The sequence below is a fragment of the Talpa occidentalis genome, unplaced genomic scaffold, assembly GCF_014898055.3.
Source record: "Talpa occidentalis isolate TD23 unplaced genomic scaffold, MPIMG_talOcc4v2.1 talOcc4.2, whole genome shotgun sequence".
NCBI lineage: Eukaryota > Metazoa > Chordata > Mammalia > Eulipotyphla > Talpidae > Talpa > Talpa occidentalis.
Genome location: NW_023602073.1, coordinates 135618050 through 135635910, shown reverse-complemented (window position 1 = coordinate 135635910; position 17861 = coordinate 135618050). Strand labels below are relative to the sequence as shown.

Sequence of the window (17861 nt, the reverse complement as noted above, 5' to 3'; positions counted from 1 at the left end):
ACAGATTTACCAAGAGTTCACACAAAAGCAAGTTTAGTAAATATCGGCATCTTGTTAGCCAGATTACCACTGTTGTCTCAGCAACCTGACAGTCAAGAACTGATGAATTTACCAAAGGGAGATAAAAAAATAATTTTCAAATGTTCAGTTTCATTTTTAAGATGTCTCTTGATTTCACATAGTAAAAGTGAATATATGGATAATTGAGAGTTAATCTCAAACTTCACTTTCTATTATTAAGCTCCCTTCTCCTTGTTAAGTGTCTGGCTGATCAGATGCATCCTGTGCTCTGTGTTTGCCAGACGTATGCCCTAAAGCACCGGGGAGGTGCCAGTAGAATCCGTGAGGTACTGAAGAAGTTCTCTCCCTAAGCAGCTCCAACCAAGACCTGAGCACAACACAGTGCAGGGCCTGGCCACATCCACAGACAAGGCACTCCCAGAGCAGAGATCTCCGTGCTGGAGTCCCACTGGGCTGGGAACCCTGTCTTGGATCTACGTCACTCCAGGGCTTTTCCTATCTGATTTCCATCTCCAACTTTCCTGTCACAGGTGTCATACCTTGACTATTCTTTCTCTTCCCCCTTTCTTTCACAGGTGGTGTTCCCAATAAACTTCTTGAATTTCCAAATCCATTCTGCTTCCTGGATTCTGCTTCCACATTGACATAACGAACTCACACTCACTTTTATCTTTTGCATAATCCAATTGTTTTAGTGGTGCACACTAAGGATCCCGCCTGAATTAAACACTTTACCTCTTGCCCCCTTCACAGCTTCTGTTGGTGAGAAAAACAGTGCAGCCACAGTGTTCTTGGACCAGGTGTAGCCACTTGAACAAAGCTAAGTCAGTCAGGGCTCTTTCCCAAGAATTTTAATGATAAGATACTGAAACCATGGTTACATGATTTTGAGAACCAGAGCTGTAAATTCATGTTGCTGGTTGAGGCCAGAATTTGTGCCATGGTGATTTCAGACCTCATGTAAAAGTCATGTGGAAAGAGGAAGGAAGTCTGTTGCAGCCCATTGTACCTGGAAACCGCCTGGTACTCACTGTTCTAAGTAGGTGAGTCAGTACCTACCTGCCAAAAGGTAGGTTGACCATGGCATTATAGGCCTGTCCAGGTGTCCTCACTCCTCAGGACCTGTCCCTCCAAATACCATTCCTCATTCTATCAACTGCTTCAAAGGCCTCCTCACTCTTCTCTCCGAGTCCAGTCCCTCGCCTTCTAATTATCCTTCTACGATGACCTTCTCAAACCCAATAAGGATTCAGTTCCTCACCTGCCTTTATGGAGATATGGAGAAGACTTCATGTCTCCCTTGTGCCAGCTGGTAATAGCTCTCCCCAGCCAGACACTGGGCTCTTGCACTGTGACTCCCTCATTCTATAACCACCTCCATGGATCCAACCTCAACTATTCCTCACTCACCAATCTCCATGACTGGAATGACTTTTCTTACACAGGGAGGTCTACCAGAATTTCCTATAACTTCAAAGACCAAAGCATCACTAAGCTTGGCTAGTTGGACTTCTTGGCTAGTTGGATCTTCCACCAAATCTCACGACATGGATTTGTCCTTGGGTTCCTCCTTCCTAGGGCTCAGCTGCTCTGAGCCTGAAGAATGAACACAAAGTCAGATGGACGCAGCTCTGAATGCTCCCTTCCTTTTTCTGTGGCCACTGCCAGGTTACTTACTGTCCTTAAAACCAGTTCCTCCAAATAGGAGATTAGAATAAAAACACCCTCTCCTAGAACTGTGAGGAAAATAACAAGGGAGAACACATAAGAAGCATCTGACACCCACAGTTGTTTACAGATCTGGTTTTACTTCTATCAGGTTCAAATTACTTAATTTAGTTTGGAGCTGCCTGTGGCAATAAAACATGTCATGTTTTTAACTTTTTGTTTTTGACAGGCCATAGAATATAAATGCAAACATTTGAATATTTCACATTTTAATTTTTCTCTGGCAGCAAAAGAAAATTGTTACTATAATTATGTTTCCTTGAAATGAAGCGTGTAGGAGAGAATGAGAAAGGGTGAGTGGAAGAGAAATGGAAGAAGAAGAGAGAGAGAGAGAGAGAGAGAGAGAGAGAGGAAGGAGACAGGGAGAGAGATTTAATGCTTTTATGTAAGAAGTGGAAGGCTGTTCAACCGCAAACACAGAAGTGCTTCCAAAACACTGTTTATAAAGCCTGCTTCCTTCAGATTTCAAAATAATACAAATGCAGGTCAGTCTATGAATCACATAAGTGTTTCCCACCTCCTCCCAGGCTCTTCCCCACAAGCTTTCTGGAGTGACCCGCTCAGAGGAGACTGTAGATGAATCTCAGGCAGCTGCCTGCCTGTTTTCTTAACAGGCTTGGATGGGAGTTGTGAAGGCTGGCTCCAGAGGCCCGATTGAGCACTGACTCGCCAAAGCGCCTCACAACTTTGCGCCGAGTTGCACTGTGAGCCAAATTGGGCCTTGGCTTCCTGCTGCCGAAGAGTTATCCTAAATCACCACAGCAAAGTAAGCGGGGAGGTTCTGTTCTGATCATACAAGTGAAGTTGGCGAAATGCTGTCATTTTCTACCCACAATGAAAACAGCAACCATGTATGTGAGAAAAATATCCCAGGGCCCAAGTTCTACATAATGTTTCTAAGTTGGTTTCCTTTTTGGGATGCCGAAGTCTTCCCCTAAAAGAACCTGCACTACTTTTAATCTGCCACAGAGCTTGGCTCTGCATCAATCATTTTAAGAAAATCTAAGAACATCAAAATGCATTCATCCCCAGAGAACTGGACCTCAGTAACATATTCATCCTTAGTGTTTTTGGCTAAATAGACCCATGTCACTAGCTTAATTGGTGGCAGGTTATTTTCCAGATGTCAAATAATCTTTTCCTATTTAAGAGTCAGAAATAAAAACATTCACTCATAAAGGGATTGAATAATTTGGAACAAGAACAACATAAGTATTTATTTGAAAAACAATTTTCCATTTAAGTAAAATGGCAAATCAGCTGTTGCAGCTTCTTTTTACTAATTTTGACTTGCACTCAGTCACTTTTATTCCTCATAGTCAAAGATATCGCTGCAGAAAACTATTTCACAAAGTATTTAGAAAAAAAAAAACTATATACAGCCTATTTGATAGAAAGTTAATTAAAATAAAACGAAGTCGGGCAATATAAAGCTAAGAAACAAGCTGACATTTATAAACACAAATAAATAAATATGTGCAGACAAGTCTATGCCACAATGGATAAAGAAAAGCTTCACAATGTACATGATGGTGACGAGCATGGAAAATACCGCAGGAACGTGGACTAACACAATACAGTTTAAAACGAGGGGAAAAACTCAGTGAGTCAAACTGATATTATCCTTGAAGTTAGGTTAAACTGATTTTTGGCTCCATGGCTAAATTCCTGTCACTCTGTGCTGAGGGTGAGAACCATATGCTTAGAACTGCGGGCAGTGCAGCTCAGTCTTCTAAACCCATTTGCAAATGTTTCTATTCCGCTATTTCTTCATTTTCCTTAATGAAGTCTCAAAAATTTCTAAAGTGGAGCTGATGTTGCTGTCAGATATGAAAAAAAAAATATTTTCCCAGCTCTGGATGAATAGGAATAGAAATCAGAGGCTTTTTTGAAGCCTGTATCTTAATTACTATTAACTAAATAAGCACATTGGGCAGAAATCTCACAGTAGAAAGCTAATTAAATTCTATTATAAATCTCTAAGGCTTGGGGGTAAAGTATATAACAATTCAGTGACTAAGATTAATGTTCATCTATATGTAACTGCTGCCAGAATAAGCAGCCTGTTAATAAAAGCCTATACAAAAGGTCTTGGCTCTATTATAGTGAATCTTAGTGACCTGTAGATTTCCTTTCCTTCCCTACTACATACACCCCTAACCTGTCAAAGCCACACTGCATCTCTCCAGGATGGTGTTCAGGCAGCTGCAAAATTGGACAGTAATTCACAGTGTTGAATCACCAATTCAAGTCTGGCAAGTATCTTCATGGTTGAAGATGGGCAAAAGGTGGTTGGTGTAGAGCCAGAAGGCTCTCCCATGCCTCACACCGAGTTACCTATTTTCTGCACAGAAGGGGAAAGCCCCACACTGCTCAGCGCTGACTTCTACCTTGAAGCAAATCAGCTCTGCCAGCAAGTCTCATCACTTACCCTGCTACTTACCCCAACCAGATACTTCCCAGATAATCCAGAGCAAATGAAAAGGTATAGCATGAACTAAGACTGATTTCTAAGAATCTGGATATGACGTCAACATTCAAGATCAATTAAAATGTAACTTCCCACACATTTACTAGCAAGCACATTTACTATGACTCAGAATAGTTTAAAAATTAGGTAAGCTGCTTACTATTATGCACGGTGTGTATGCAGCAACTGGTCCATAAATCATACACCATCTATCCTGCCAGATCTCCTCTGGCTCTTATAATCAGAGGAGTTATATACAAATAATTTTCAGACTAGCAATTGTAGACCCACATGTTTATAAATTATTTTGATTATAATAAGTTATCCACATGTCTCAGTTTATATTCCTTGGAACAAAAGTCTTGTAAGGAAAAGAGGCTTTTTTTCATTTGTGTAACTGGAAATGTCTTAAAGTCTCTAGAGCACAGACAGGGCCATGGAGTTTCACTGGTTATACTTCCTAACAGGGATTGCCAACTGTCTGTCTCTGGAAGGGCAAGGCAGAGACACCACATGCCGAGTGGAAATTCTCATTCCTCCCATGAGCCTGTGGGTTCAATACACGGCAGAGGAAAAAGCAGAATTGTAAGAGATTCATTCTTAACTACTGGGTGGTCTACATTACAGAAATGGCAGCATTAAACTTGATTCAAATGTATGGGCTTACATTAAAATTAATGATGATGCTTAATTAAGCCTTGTGTTTTACTAGACTAAGTAAAATAACAGACATTCACATGGCTTTATATTAAGCAGGTCCAAATTTTGAAATTTTTTTCTTTCTCGAGCATGCTATGCTCTTGAAGGTTAACCATTAAATATAATTATCACTGGGTCAGATATTATACATCCTTTTTTATTTATGGTTGAAATGTCATTGGAAAGAGAGGAAATGGTACCACATTCATAGAAACTGGTGCTGGGACTTGTGGGCATCCAAAATGGTTATTAGTGTGCTTTTGATCGTTGAGAAAGAGGATGAAGCACATGGCCACATCCAAAGTTAACTATTAGGTAGTCTCTGAATGTACTCCTAAGGAAAGACTTATCCTAAGTTCTCTCAATCTTGTCCTCTAATTTTAATGTTGCCCCCCCCTTTCCGGAGTTGTGGTTAGCTTGATTCAACTGTATGTTTAAAAAATCATAACTCCTGCAGCTATTGAGTCCCATTGCTCTCAGCACTGATGTTTTAGTGATGGGAGACACTCCACAGGAAAGAAGTACACTGAATATAGACAGATTTTGAATTTCACAGAGTCTCCTTAAGAAAATACATTGCACATATGTCTACAGATGCAGTTTCCTAAGGAATCACATATTTACATGTGCTAGTTGTAGTTTCACTGCTTGAAGAGCTTCACATTTCTGATTCCTTTTTCTTATATTAAAGACATTAAAACTTTGTGCTGTGGCTGAAAGTATCTGACATGATAATATTTTTATAGAAGTTATCTGAATGAGCACTGCAATAACCCTTAACTTTATCAATGACCTGATGGACAGGGATGACTGATGTTTGTTCTCCATCAGCATGGGTCAGTTTTGAAGAGGACTTGTCCATGGAAGTGCTGTCTGCAAAAAAATGATACAAGAAATTAGGCTACAAGATAAGCTGGTGATAAGCCTAAGACACTGGGCTCTATTTTGCACATTAAAGAGATAGACAAAGGAAATGAAGACCTGGTTGGTTCTTGGTTAAGATAATATGTAGCACTAAATTTCATCGTTTTCATCTTCAAAATCCATTCCTATGTATGAAAAAATGTTAATTTGCTTAGTGATCTGTGTTTCTTTTTTTTTTTAAAGATTTATTTATTTATGCATACAAGAACTAGGGTACAGGCCAGAGGTGCAGGGGGTGAGAGGATTCACCAGAGACAGAGTGGGGAACAGAACAGGCAGAATGACTGAAATACACTGCTGAGGGGGGCAGCTGGTGTGACAGGAGAGGTCTGCTGCGCCATGTGGTCAGCTCCCTGGCCGGGGATCGAACTTGTGCTGCAGTAGCTGTGGATTGCTTCATAGTGCTGAGACTTAATCCCCTGCCACCACCAGGGAGGCCCTCATCTGTGTTGAGCTTTAAGAAATGTTCTGGGAAGTAAGTCGTGACTTTCAAAGAGCCAGTGAATACACAGATCATAAATATATGTGGCAAATGGCTCCAAAGATAAGACAGATTATATATCAAATGAATTATATATTGAAATATTTAAGGGATAAACGATAGGTAACTGAGATATGGTTTTGAAATAATTCAGGGAAGGGGAAATGGGTAGGTGGGTATGAGTTCATAGATCCAAAGGGATTCATTATATTACCCCTTCTACTTTGTAATAAAAAATTATAAAATAAAATTTAAAAGATTTGGGAGAATGAAAGTAATGAAAATAAGCAAAAGGCTACTTTCAATAGATTTTCTCATGGTTTTTAGCATGCAAAATGATTGGAATATAGAAAAATGCATCTTTAATTTTTTAGATGCTAAAAATGAAAATTATCTTCACCCAGCCATATTTTTAAGTATTTGCTTTTATTAGCCATCCCCTGGTCTCAGAATTATGCCACTGCTGGCCACAATAACAGCAGAACAACTGATAGTAATATAGGACTGCTAAATAATTATCTGTTCTGATTTGTTCAATATCAAATATTGAAATAATATTTGCCAACCCAAAAGCTTTCTAAACTTAAGTCTCTGCAACTCACTTCAGCTCTATTATGTGCAAATACCTATGATATCCTCTTATACCCTATGAATATCTTGGTAAGATCTAATCAGTTCTTCTCCCAATACATTTTGGAGAAAAACACTACCCTAAAATTAACCATAGAGATTTCAAACCAAGGAAAGAGCAATTATAAGCTTCTATAAAGATGAAGGAGCAAATACGACTGTCTATAAAGCACTCAATTCCCTCCATCTATATTTTCTCTATTCACTGCAGAAGAGACACACACTCTATCCCAAAAAAGTATGATCATGGCTCCCTTCAAAACTGGGATGTTCACTCCCGGCTTTTTATGTTTCGAGTAAGTTGAATCCAGTATGTAACAGAGCACTACAAATCCATCAGCAATTGATAAAAGCCATCATCATTTTATCCGCCGTCTTTGGAAATGACTGAAACAGTGTGCTCATTCTACACTACAGGAAGAAAGCCAGGATAGGAGTTTGATGGGAGGAATGGGCAGACCAAAGCGCTGCAGAATGAGAATGTCCCAGGGCTGGTGAGAAAGGGTCAGGGAGTCACAGTGTAAGGCGTCCCCCATGTGGCCCTGCGCAAGCTGACTGATTCTGTGCTCTTATTCAGTTCAGGTATTCACTAGCCATTGGTTTTCTGTTGGGGATTTTGCTATTGACTTAAATTTTCATAATGAACAATTTGTGCTGATTTTTTTGTTGTTGTTTTAAACCATCAATCTGGAAAGAAAAGTAAGGTTAATTCATTCTGCTTCATGGACAATATTTTGAGATTTTTGATGAGTGCCATTCCAAATAAATGACCCTATTTTCAGGGCCTTATAAAGTAGTCTATTCACAGTCGAATAAAGTAAAATTCTGAACAAGGTCTGTATTTCAATATCTTTCCCAGTACTCTAGTGAAATATTATCTTACAGGCAATACAGATTTTGATTATAGCTGTGAGAAAACCAGGGGCTAGGGAAATGAATAATTATTTAACCTATGATGAAAATTGAAGCAGATAAAAACCCTCAAAAAGCAGGCATAGAATTGGCAATTTTTCCTTTATAACTTCTATGAATGTACCATGACATATGCAGTAATTCATAAGAACAGTCGGAAAAGTTAAGTATTTCACTCCCCTCTACAATAAACCTCTCAAGTACTTTCTTTGATGATATTTTACCTGATAACTAACCCATTAACTGCAGGGCATTGTACATTTCCTAGAAGGAGCGGCTTGGAGACAACCCATGCAGGAAAGAGCCAGCACAGCCCACAATCATTTGAAATTTCAGAAATTCCAGCTCAAAGCAGGAATGTCATTGTGCTAGCTGAGAAGTATTGTAAAGAGCAAGCAATTTTGCTGGTGCAGCAAGAGCCTTAGTTTAATTCATGCAAATCTTCTCTTATTACCTTGCCAAAAAAATTCATGCATTCAATAAAGTAATAAAAGTTTACCTGAAAAGATCCACTTTTGTTGAAGGAATGCTCTTAGGAGACATTATCTATGCCATAAAGATATGAATTTCTAGATCAATTCCAAGAAATAAACCAGCTAGACATCCATCATGACATGCAGTAACTTCTTGCATGTTCCGAGTGCCCCAAGTGCCCCAGCGATCCTCTGAGAATTGGTTTGGTGGCAGAAGGGCCACTTGTACACCAGTTGATTGGAAACCAGAGTGTATGATATGATGGAAGGGACGGCATATAGGAGACTACATCCTTATGCTAGTTGAGAAGAACCCATTTAACCCTGAGGGTTTTGTTATGGAAAAAGAAAACATGAATGCATTCTTTTAAAAAACACCTTTCTTAAATAGTCCAAGTTTTCGTATACTTCCATTTCTATGTCTCCTTTTATTTCCTTGTCAATTTTCTCCATGATCCTATAGTTTAAGACTTAGTATTTCCAAGTATTTTATTACTACTTCCAAATGTCCCCTCCTCTAACTTACCTACTTTGTTATATTCTCTCACCTTTAAAGTTGTATTTATTCGGTCTAGTCATTCTCAGTTATGTTAAAAGGAAAACAATTTAATTGGTTTAATTCCTATTCATTTATTACTGACATAATGCAGTAACAATTTGTATTTGAGAAGTGGAAGAAAAATGAGGACCTAATTTTAAAGTTGATGAAATAAAGTGAAAACATCATTCATTTGAAGGAAAAGCTATTTCATAATAGGGAATTACCATGTCAATAAATATTCTTAGACTATACACTTGTGCTTGATTTGTTAAAGAGGTATTCTCAGCAGGGATACACAAAACTCTTCATTTTCTGCAAAAGTGCTTTTAAACAGGACTCAAAGACTTCAACTTATTTTAGAAAAGTTCACAGCTTTCATTTGATTCCAAAAATTATTCTTGACTCCAGGAAACTGTCCTAAGCTGCTGCAAGTTTTCAGATATTACTTTAGTTGACTTGGAATTAACAAGCTCTCAAAATACTCAAATTTTCCCCCACAATACTATCATGCATCCCAGACGGTGGCCACTCCAGTGGGAAGGCATAGGCAGAGGTACAAACAGGGACATGTAGAAGGATTCAGATGTACCTAAGGGTCATTTGTCATACAAGTGTTTGCAATGTGAACATTTACTGACATATCACACAATGCATTCCCTATCTGCAAAAGCCAAATATGAATCTTTTCTGTGCCACTCACCCCTGCTTATGTTCAATAGCTAAACAAATCCCAATTTTTTTTTTAAAAAAAGATATTTCCTTTATCCTTTTAGAAGCATCTTTAATTAGGAAGTGTTGGGTGCTAAGTTTTGTCAGCTACTTGCTTGAGGCTTAATTAGTATTTAAAGGGAACAGTCCTGCTATCTTCCTTTGATATTATTGAAAGATTACACCTTTTCACACCACTCGCTGACTATCAAAACAATTTTTATTTCCATGTTGTCATCAGAATTTTTCATGTACATACTCCATATCAGAATACATATCATTTCAAGTATCATGAAATTCTAGAAGATGAGCAAAGATATGGTGTTTCTCATCATCCTCTGTCACCTTCATGTATAATGGTCTCTGGTCATTCATATTTAATTAAAAATTAACAGCAATTGCCAATAACACATCCAATGATTAAGGACTTAAGTCTTAAATAGAACATATATCCAGGATGCTATTTCTTCCTGTTGCTATGTTGACTTACCAAGTAACTTTCATACTATGTTGAAATTATCCACAATTTCTATATTTTCTTAAATCAAAAGACATATATAAATTTTTAAATAAATACCATATTTTTTTAAACTTAAGGTTTTAATCAAATGAAATTACTATTATATTCAGAGTTAAGGACTATAGCTAATTTTAGTTATAAAATTAAAAAAACACAAATATTCAGAAAGGTCAAACAGAATTTGATTTTCACAAATTTAAAGCTACTACCCAATGGGGCACTGTGATCTTTCAATCTTCATGATATGCCAATTTTCTCAATGAAAACATGGTGAGATCTGAACCAGAGGTCTTCACCGTGGCCAGCACAACTCACCGGGGTGACTATTCCTTTTGAAGTAGGTGGTAGAGCTGGACTTAGATTTGGAAGTAAGGTAGGTTGAGTTAGAACCAATGGAACTTGAAGACAAAGATTTTCCCAGATTATCAGAACCTTTCTTGATGATATTGGTGGCAGTTTTACTCCAATCTGAAAGAAATGACATCTCTCTGTGAATCTTTTGGGGGGACATGGTCTACCTAAAGAATCAACACTGCATCAGTTATGTAATTTACCCAGAATATTGAATGTAAACCATAAACTGAAGCTAACTGTAAGATTCTCACTTTGATCATATGTACATGTTGTTCAGAAAATCTACTTTAGTGTTCTAAGGGTGAAAAGCAAGTAAAAAAAAGTAAAATAGTAATATTCTTCTTCAAGCACTTAATATATATTATATATAATATTTTATATATAATATATATATATATATATAGAGAGAGAGAGAGAGAGAATCTCTTTGCCCAATAATGTTATAATGTTACTAAGGATCTCAAGACTGTGGAAATGAAGATATAGTACAGAGAGACCTTTGGATAGCTCACTTGTTACAGCTATATAACCTTGGGCAACTCAATTAATGTGTGTGGAATTTACGCCTTTCCTTCAGAGAACAGGAGAGCTAGGCCATGGTCTTTAGCTTTCTTGGCGTCCTAATAGTCAAAGCCTTCAATGAAGCATTTTCACACACTTCACAATAGCTACCATTGACATTGGGTATGGAATCCCCAGCCCTCCTTATTCTCAGGGTTATTGTCCTGGTGCCCAGAGTTCCTGCTCGTCAGCTAGGTGTAGGGTCAGGCAGGGGCCTCTCACCAAGGGCAAAAGTCCCGGTATGAGGAACATACTAGAAACCAGTATCTGCTGAAAACAGCAGGCAGATATTAGAATAGAAGTAACATGTTTTGACCAGCAGGAGAAACAGGGCGCCCCCCCCGACCCCAGACAATAGCCCCTGGTCTTACATCCCCAATAACTGCTTTCCCCACACATGTACACTCCCTACTTACTTGCCTCCCCTTTGTACTTGATGCTAATAAATACAAGACTGCCTTTGGCTGCGGCTGCACATTACATCCCTATGTAGCCCTTCCAGGCCTCTTACTGCTCCACATGGACTCTGAGTAATCTTGCCCTCATCCGCTTCCAACACTGCCGCCCCTCAAGGCGACAAATGGGTTGCTCTGACAACGCAAGACCAAATGATGAATATTTCCAACCCTTAGATGTAAAAACCAGTGACTGACATGCCACTTTACCTGAGTTTTCTGCCAGCCGAAACCTGCCACAGCACAGATGTCGCCTCCACTGTTTCTGAACATTCTCCTTCATAGCACAGTGGAAGATAAATATAAACATACCTGGAACAAAAGAAGCATGCTTTTAAGATAAATCCCATAAAATATAGATTCATGTTTATTTAAAAATTTTTACATCCGAGTCATGAAGCAGATTGTCAGGAATCTTAAGTACATATATAGTAGATGGTTTTATCACTGAGAACAGAATACAGAGGGTCAGATAAAAGTGGAATCATTACATGGATCTGAGCCTGTCTTTGTTCTGTTTAGTACTGACTGTGAATTAACCTAAAAGCTAAACTCAATGAAAGACGCATTTCATATTTTCTTTACATTTGCTTAAAAATTACATGAAAACATATAAAGTTTAGGGGAGAAAAGAAAAAATGGAAAAACCCATGAACTCATCATTTATTTCAATTTGTATATTCTGAACTATTTTATGTGTACATGTTATTATGAGTTTGGGCTATAGAGAAGTGGTATTCTGGCTCTTTCTGCCTCCTTGTGTCTGTGCAAGTGTCCCTTTCCTTTTCTTTTTTTTTGATAATAAACCTGCCCTTTTGGATATTAAAAAATCCCGCCCTTTTGACCTGAAAAAGACCACGTATTAGCAAATGCAATCATTCCACCTGGCTAGCTTTGGTTATTTACTATTTTAAAACAGAAATATTGCTTATTGTGAAGTAGACTTCAGAGTGATAGTCATTTCCTATATCTACATCACTTATGTCTTGGAAGCCAACTTCTTTACCTTTTCATGGAATTTGCTTCTTCATCTTATCCTTCTATTAACTGTCTCATCAATTTCTCCCTCTGTACTTGTTTATTTCCAAGCATGTTCTAGCAAATTTCTCTTTAAAAACAAGCAAATAATTCTTCCTTACTCCCCAATCATGAATAAACAGTAACCACTGTGCATGGTGTGAACCCAATCTTCTTCCACATTAGTAATTAGTAATATCAATGTATTATTACTATATCATTATATAATTAATGTAAGTAAAATATTTTATTTAGTATTATATAATTTATTGCTAATAGTTCATTGATAATAAAATAATCAGTAAAGGAAATAAATCCTAGAGATCCAATTATTTGTCTAAAATTATAACTAATATGGTAGGGAAGTTTCCTAATTAAAAAAGAAAGCTCTAATAAATATGATCAAATTTGAATCATTCAGATACAAACACCCTCTTGGGATCCCTGGGCTGTGCATGGGAGGAGAAGATGCAGGAAGGAGAGTGGATGTCACTTTTAGACTGATTGGCCCATGCTTGGGCATGACCAGTCTCTGTGCAGGGAAATATCTTCCACTCAAAACCCCAAGAATCAGAATCTGAAGGCTGATCTCTGCCCCTGAGAATAGGGAGTCAACATCATTGTGTTTAGACCTCATCTTCACACTCTAATCAAGTAAATCTGATTGCTTTTCAAAACCTCTCCCTCCTTTAAGTCCCCAAATCCTCATCATTTACTAAAAAGAAAATTCTTTTAATAAACACACATGTGTTGCATCACTACTCCAGTGAATCACCGAATTGCATAAACAATCTGAATTGGTTAAAAGAGTCTTAAGTTTTTCATTTTTTAAGAGCGGGTAGCATTTACAAAGTAAGGAGAGTGGAAGCTTGAAGTTTACAGCAAGGTCAAGGTAGGGCACATGGCTGAGAAGGAGAAACCCTTTGCCTTGGGTTTACTTCATTTTTGTTCACTGGGTCAAATTTGCAGAATTTGTCTTTGAACGTAATTTTGTCACAGAGTGGAAAACAAAGGTAACCATGTATTAGACAATTGTTTAGCAGAGTGATGTATTAGAACAGGAAATAGATTATAAACTCCAATTAAGGGCTGCCTATCCCAGGCATTAATCCAGTCACTGCTCACTAGAAGGCAAATGATTTTCTTTTAGTTGAGAAAATAAACTTTGCTAGACATTGCAGCCCTTAATACTCAATAGTTGTTTGTTGTTTGTTCCCCTAAATGTCATATATACACTGGATGAAAAAAAACCTTAGAAGTTATGTCTTGTGTTTTGCAGTCATTGGAAGAGAAACAGTTCTCAGATTTGCTGCCTGGTCTTCCTGATATGCTAAGATGTGAATTATTTTGAGGATCTGATGCTGACCAGATAGAGGGAGGTTCACGGTAACATAAAATTGATTTAAGAATGTTTTAGATGTGCAGTGCCGCTCTAAATCATAATGACAAAACATTAGATGACATTGCCTATGTTTATGCAACCACATTTGCCTTGTGGATATACAGGCATCCAACAAGTTTAAAAGACAGTGGTATGTAAACTGGAGCAAAATCTGATACATTTTCTTTAAAATTATATGACACAAGTCATTTAAACGCTCCACAGCTCACACTATGAATTGTGATGCCATGGGATAAAATTAGATCATAAGCCTAGGAAGTCAGAATTCTTTAGAATAAAGAAATATTTTTTCAGTTCCAGGGCATTATGCAGTTTCTTAAAGCTATGAGATATTTTTCCATTTTAAATCAGAATAGGATTCTCATAGTAGGTTATTTCACTTGTAGTAACTAGCCCTTTCACATGAATTTCAGTTAGTCTGGTAAGAAAATACCAAAATTCTTCCAGCACAAAACATTCCTTTTAGAGCTCAGCCATGGGAAATGTGGTAGGGGCCCACATCTGGAAGAGCAACATAAGCAGTATGGAAAGAAATTCCAAACACTTCAGGAAGGAGGAGTAGAAACTAGCAAGACAGCCAAGGTCACTTGGAGGCCAAAGAAAGAAAACAGAGGGCTAGCCCGTCTTAAATTTTGAGGTTTTCTTTTTCTATCTACCTACATATCTTGGTGCCAGAAGCAAAACTAAAATCACATAACTTTAGAGTTCTACATTAACATCCAAAAGAATGTTTGATTTTGTTTCTCTATCATCTGTGCTCTTTTTCTACAGTATGTTTTCCCTTTGAGAATCTTCAGATCAACCACACTGTACCTCAAAAAGGATCTTCATACTACCTGGAAAAATATGCCCTAATAGCTTTCTGGAAAGGGTTTCAGCTGAGACCAGGAAACATGATAATTGGCCTTTACTCTTCATAGTGCCTTGAGCTTTATTTAACTGACTAGGGAATAGGGAACTTTGCCCATAAAAGTTGGAAGCTAAAAACGGCTCAAAAGACTGAATTCAGAATTCAAGCCAGTACTTCATCTTGACAGGCTAGTGCTAGTTTCATGAAACCTTTGTATCTTAAAAAATGGATTTCATGTTGGTCTTTTTTTTTTTTTTTTGGTGAATCTTCACCTGAAAACCACAACTGAGACCCCCAAGCCAAAGTTCCTTTGCACTAGTTTCTTCAGTTAATTACAACTTTGATTCTTTAGTTTACCCCATGAACGCAGATTTCATGCTAGAACTATAAGCAAACAAAAACTTAGGCACATTTTACCTGAATAAATTTCTGATCAGTTCTCTACCTCTCATTCCACCTCACTCTTGCCTTTCTTTTACCACCATCTTTCTTTTTTTTTTTTTTTAAAGATTCATCCATTCATGCATACAAGAACTGGGGTACAGGCCAGATGTATGGGAGGGTGAGAGAGCTCACCAGAGACAGAGTGGGGAACAGAACTGGCAGACTGACTGAAATACACTGCTGAAGAATAGCCTACAATGACTTTTTCTTATAATGGATATTAAAGTTTCAGAAACACAGTGAAGGGGATAGACAGCTATAGATAAGGAATGTGGGATGGAATCAGAGTGGGTGCTAATGGTAAGTGTAGGGTATCTTAATCAGGCCCATGGGCTGGAATTTTGATAGGAAAATCAATCAAGAATCAATCAAATCAAGTGTTAGGGCAAAAGAGGCCACATACGCTAGATAACTCATTTTTAAAAAATGATCTAGATGACCTCTGAACTCCCTCTCCAGCCTGAATTCAAATTTTTGAGTAATTCCTATGTTTTGTTGTCACAGACTCTGACAGCTGCCTGCAGGCTGGGAGCTTTAGGATTTATCATTCTCTTTGGGAATTACTTGGGTCCTCCTTTCATACTACCAAGGTGCCCTTTATAAAATGAATTCTCTGTGAAACAAAATGCCCTGCCAAAAGATGAACAATTTATTTCCTTGCAGTGTGTAATATCTCAGTCAACATGATGTCATTTCAGATGTTTGGGGTTTAAAGCTTGTTCATCCTTGAATCTTGACCCCAGTTCTCTATGTGTGTTGTAAATGTGATTATGGCACATCTTACCTATCAGGAGAATCCTAACATAATTTGATTTAATTTACTTTATTAGTAGGATTCAAATAATTAATAAAAATATATTTCCCTAGGGCCTCCCTGATGGTGCAGGCGGTTGAGCACCACACTGTGAAGCTGTCTACAGCCTCTGCAGTGCGGGTTCGATCCCTGCCAGCCGGCCGGCGAGAATCCCACATGGCGAAACGGATCTCTCCTGTCTCGCCCTCTGCTCCCCTCAGCAGTGTATTTCTTCAGTCTGCCTGTTCCGTTCCCCGCTCTGTCTCCGGTGAATCCTCTCACCCTCCCATGCATCTGGCCTGTACCCCAGTTCTTGTATAAAAATAAATAAATCTTTAAAAATACATATATATTTCACTATATGATTTTTGTTGAATAAGGGTAAGAGATTAAATTTTTAATTTAATCATTAAATATATTGGTAAACAGTTTTTTTAAACTGGAAGTGGATAATCACGTCCTAGAAACTTTGGGTTTTTTTTTTTTTAAAGATTTATTTATTCATGAATACAAGTCTGGAGTATGGGAGGGTGAGAGGATTCACCAGAGACAGAGCAGGGAACAGAACAGGCAGACTGATGAGATACACTGCTGAGGGGAGCAAGGGGCGAGACAGGAGAGGTCTGCCGCACCATGTAGGATTCTCTCTGGCCGGCCAAGATCGAACCTGCTCTGCAGAAACTGTGGACAGCTTCATAGCACTGTGCCCAACCGCCAGCGCCACCAGGGGAGGCCCACTTCCTAGAACTTTGAAATAAAAAATTGAAAGGGCAGTAATTTCTTTTACTTTTCTGCTTATGCTTTAATAACATAATTTTCTGTGCTATGTTACATTATCAGATTCAAACTGATCTTGGGAAAGTCACTAACTTTTCTGAGCTATTTCTTCATCTATAAAATGGATAATAAATTCTCTAGCTTGGGTACCTACTTTTCAGATTTGCAGCTCATATATGTGATGTTTTGTAAAACAAATGTTGCAAATGTTGCAAATGATGGAAATGTTTTGTAAAACATAATGCACTCTACAAATATGAATTAGTTGTGCTGCTCTCCAATTAATTAATGGCAAACTTTATCTCTGGGTAGACCGATAATATCCTTCTGTGTACACCACAGCAACTTCTATTTGCAAATTCTATGTTGAAATTTATTATAGTGTCATATATACATACATAAAATGTGCTAATTACACTCAAGACTGTTAATCAATACTGTTTATATGCCTGTAAAAGCAAAGTTAAAGACCAAACTCTTGGTATGAGCTAGACTTTAGATTCTGATAAACTTTTCAGGAGAGTTAAAATTCCTATATTTTAGAAAAGTCTAATTGATAGTGTCAAATAATTTTACTCGGTTAATGAAAAAACTATATAGTCTGAGACACCAGTTTATTGCTTGTAAAACAAACATGGATGAGAATGTGTAATATCTTAAAGCAATAATTCAATCCTACAAGTGCCTCAATGTCACCAAGAGACAACCACACAAGAAGACTCTGGCTAAGTTCTTTTTAGCAACCAGGGAATTGTCTTTTACTTCTTTAGGATGAATTACATTATATTTCATGAAGTATATAAGCTAATGTTCTCAGGCATGTGGATTATGATAAAATTTTGTCAAACATCTGTTCTCATTTAAATACCACTTTGTATGTCATAGTTTTTTTTTTTTTTCAAAATTGTATTCTTGGGCCTCCCCGGTGGCGCAGCAGTTGAGCGCTGGGTTGCGAAGCTGCCCGCAGCCTCTGCAGCACCGGTTCGATCCCCAGCTGCTCCCGGCCACCGGAGGAGGGTCCCACATGGCGCGCAGACCTCTCCTGCTGCCCGCTGATCCCCTCAGCAGTGTACTTCGGTCCTTCTGCCTGCTCTGCTCCCT

General features: G+C 38.1%; 1 protein-coding gene across 5 annotated transcripts in view; it reads right to left on the bottom strand.

The window, feature by feature from the left end:
* Window positions 1-2949: 2949 nt before the first annotated feature.
* ADGRG6 (adhesion G protein-coupled receptor G6) overlaps window positions 2950-17861 on the bottom strand; it is a 128242-nt gene continuing 113330 nt past the window's right edge. For 3 of the 5 annotated variants that reach the window (XM_037520489.2, XM_037520491.2, XM_037520490.2), the window contains 3 exons: window positions 11688-11789; window positions 10423-10575; window positions 2950-5791 (listed from right to left, as the gene is read on the bottom strand). In XM_037520489.2, the coding sequence (XP_037376386.1) occupies window positions 5613-5791; window positions 10423-10575; window positions 11688-11789 (434 nt within the window). In that variant the 3' untranslated portion in view covers window positions 2950-5612. Of the gene's footprint in view, window positions 5792-8364; window positions 8412-10422; window positions 10576-11687; window positions 11790-17861 lie in introns of all 5 variants that reach the window. The other 2 variants (XM_037520492.2, XM_054697870.1) reach the window with 1 other exon arrangement.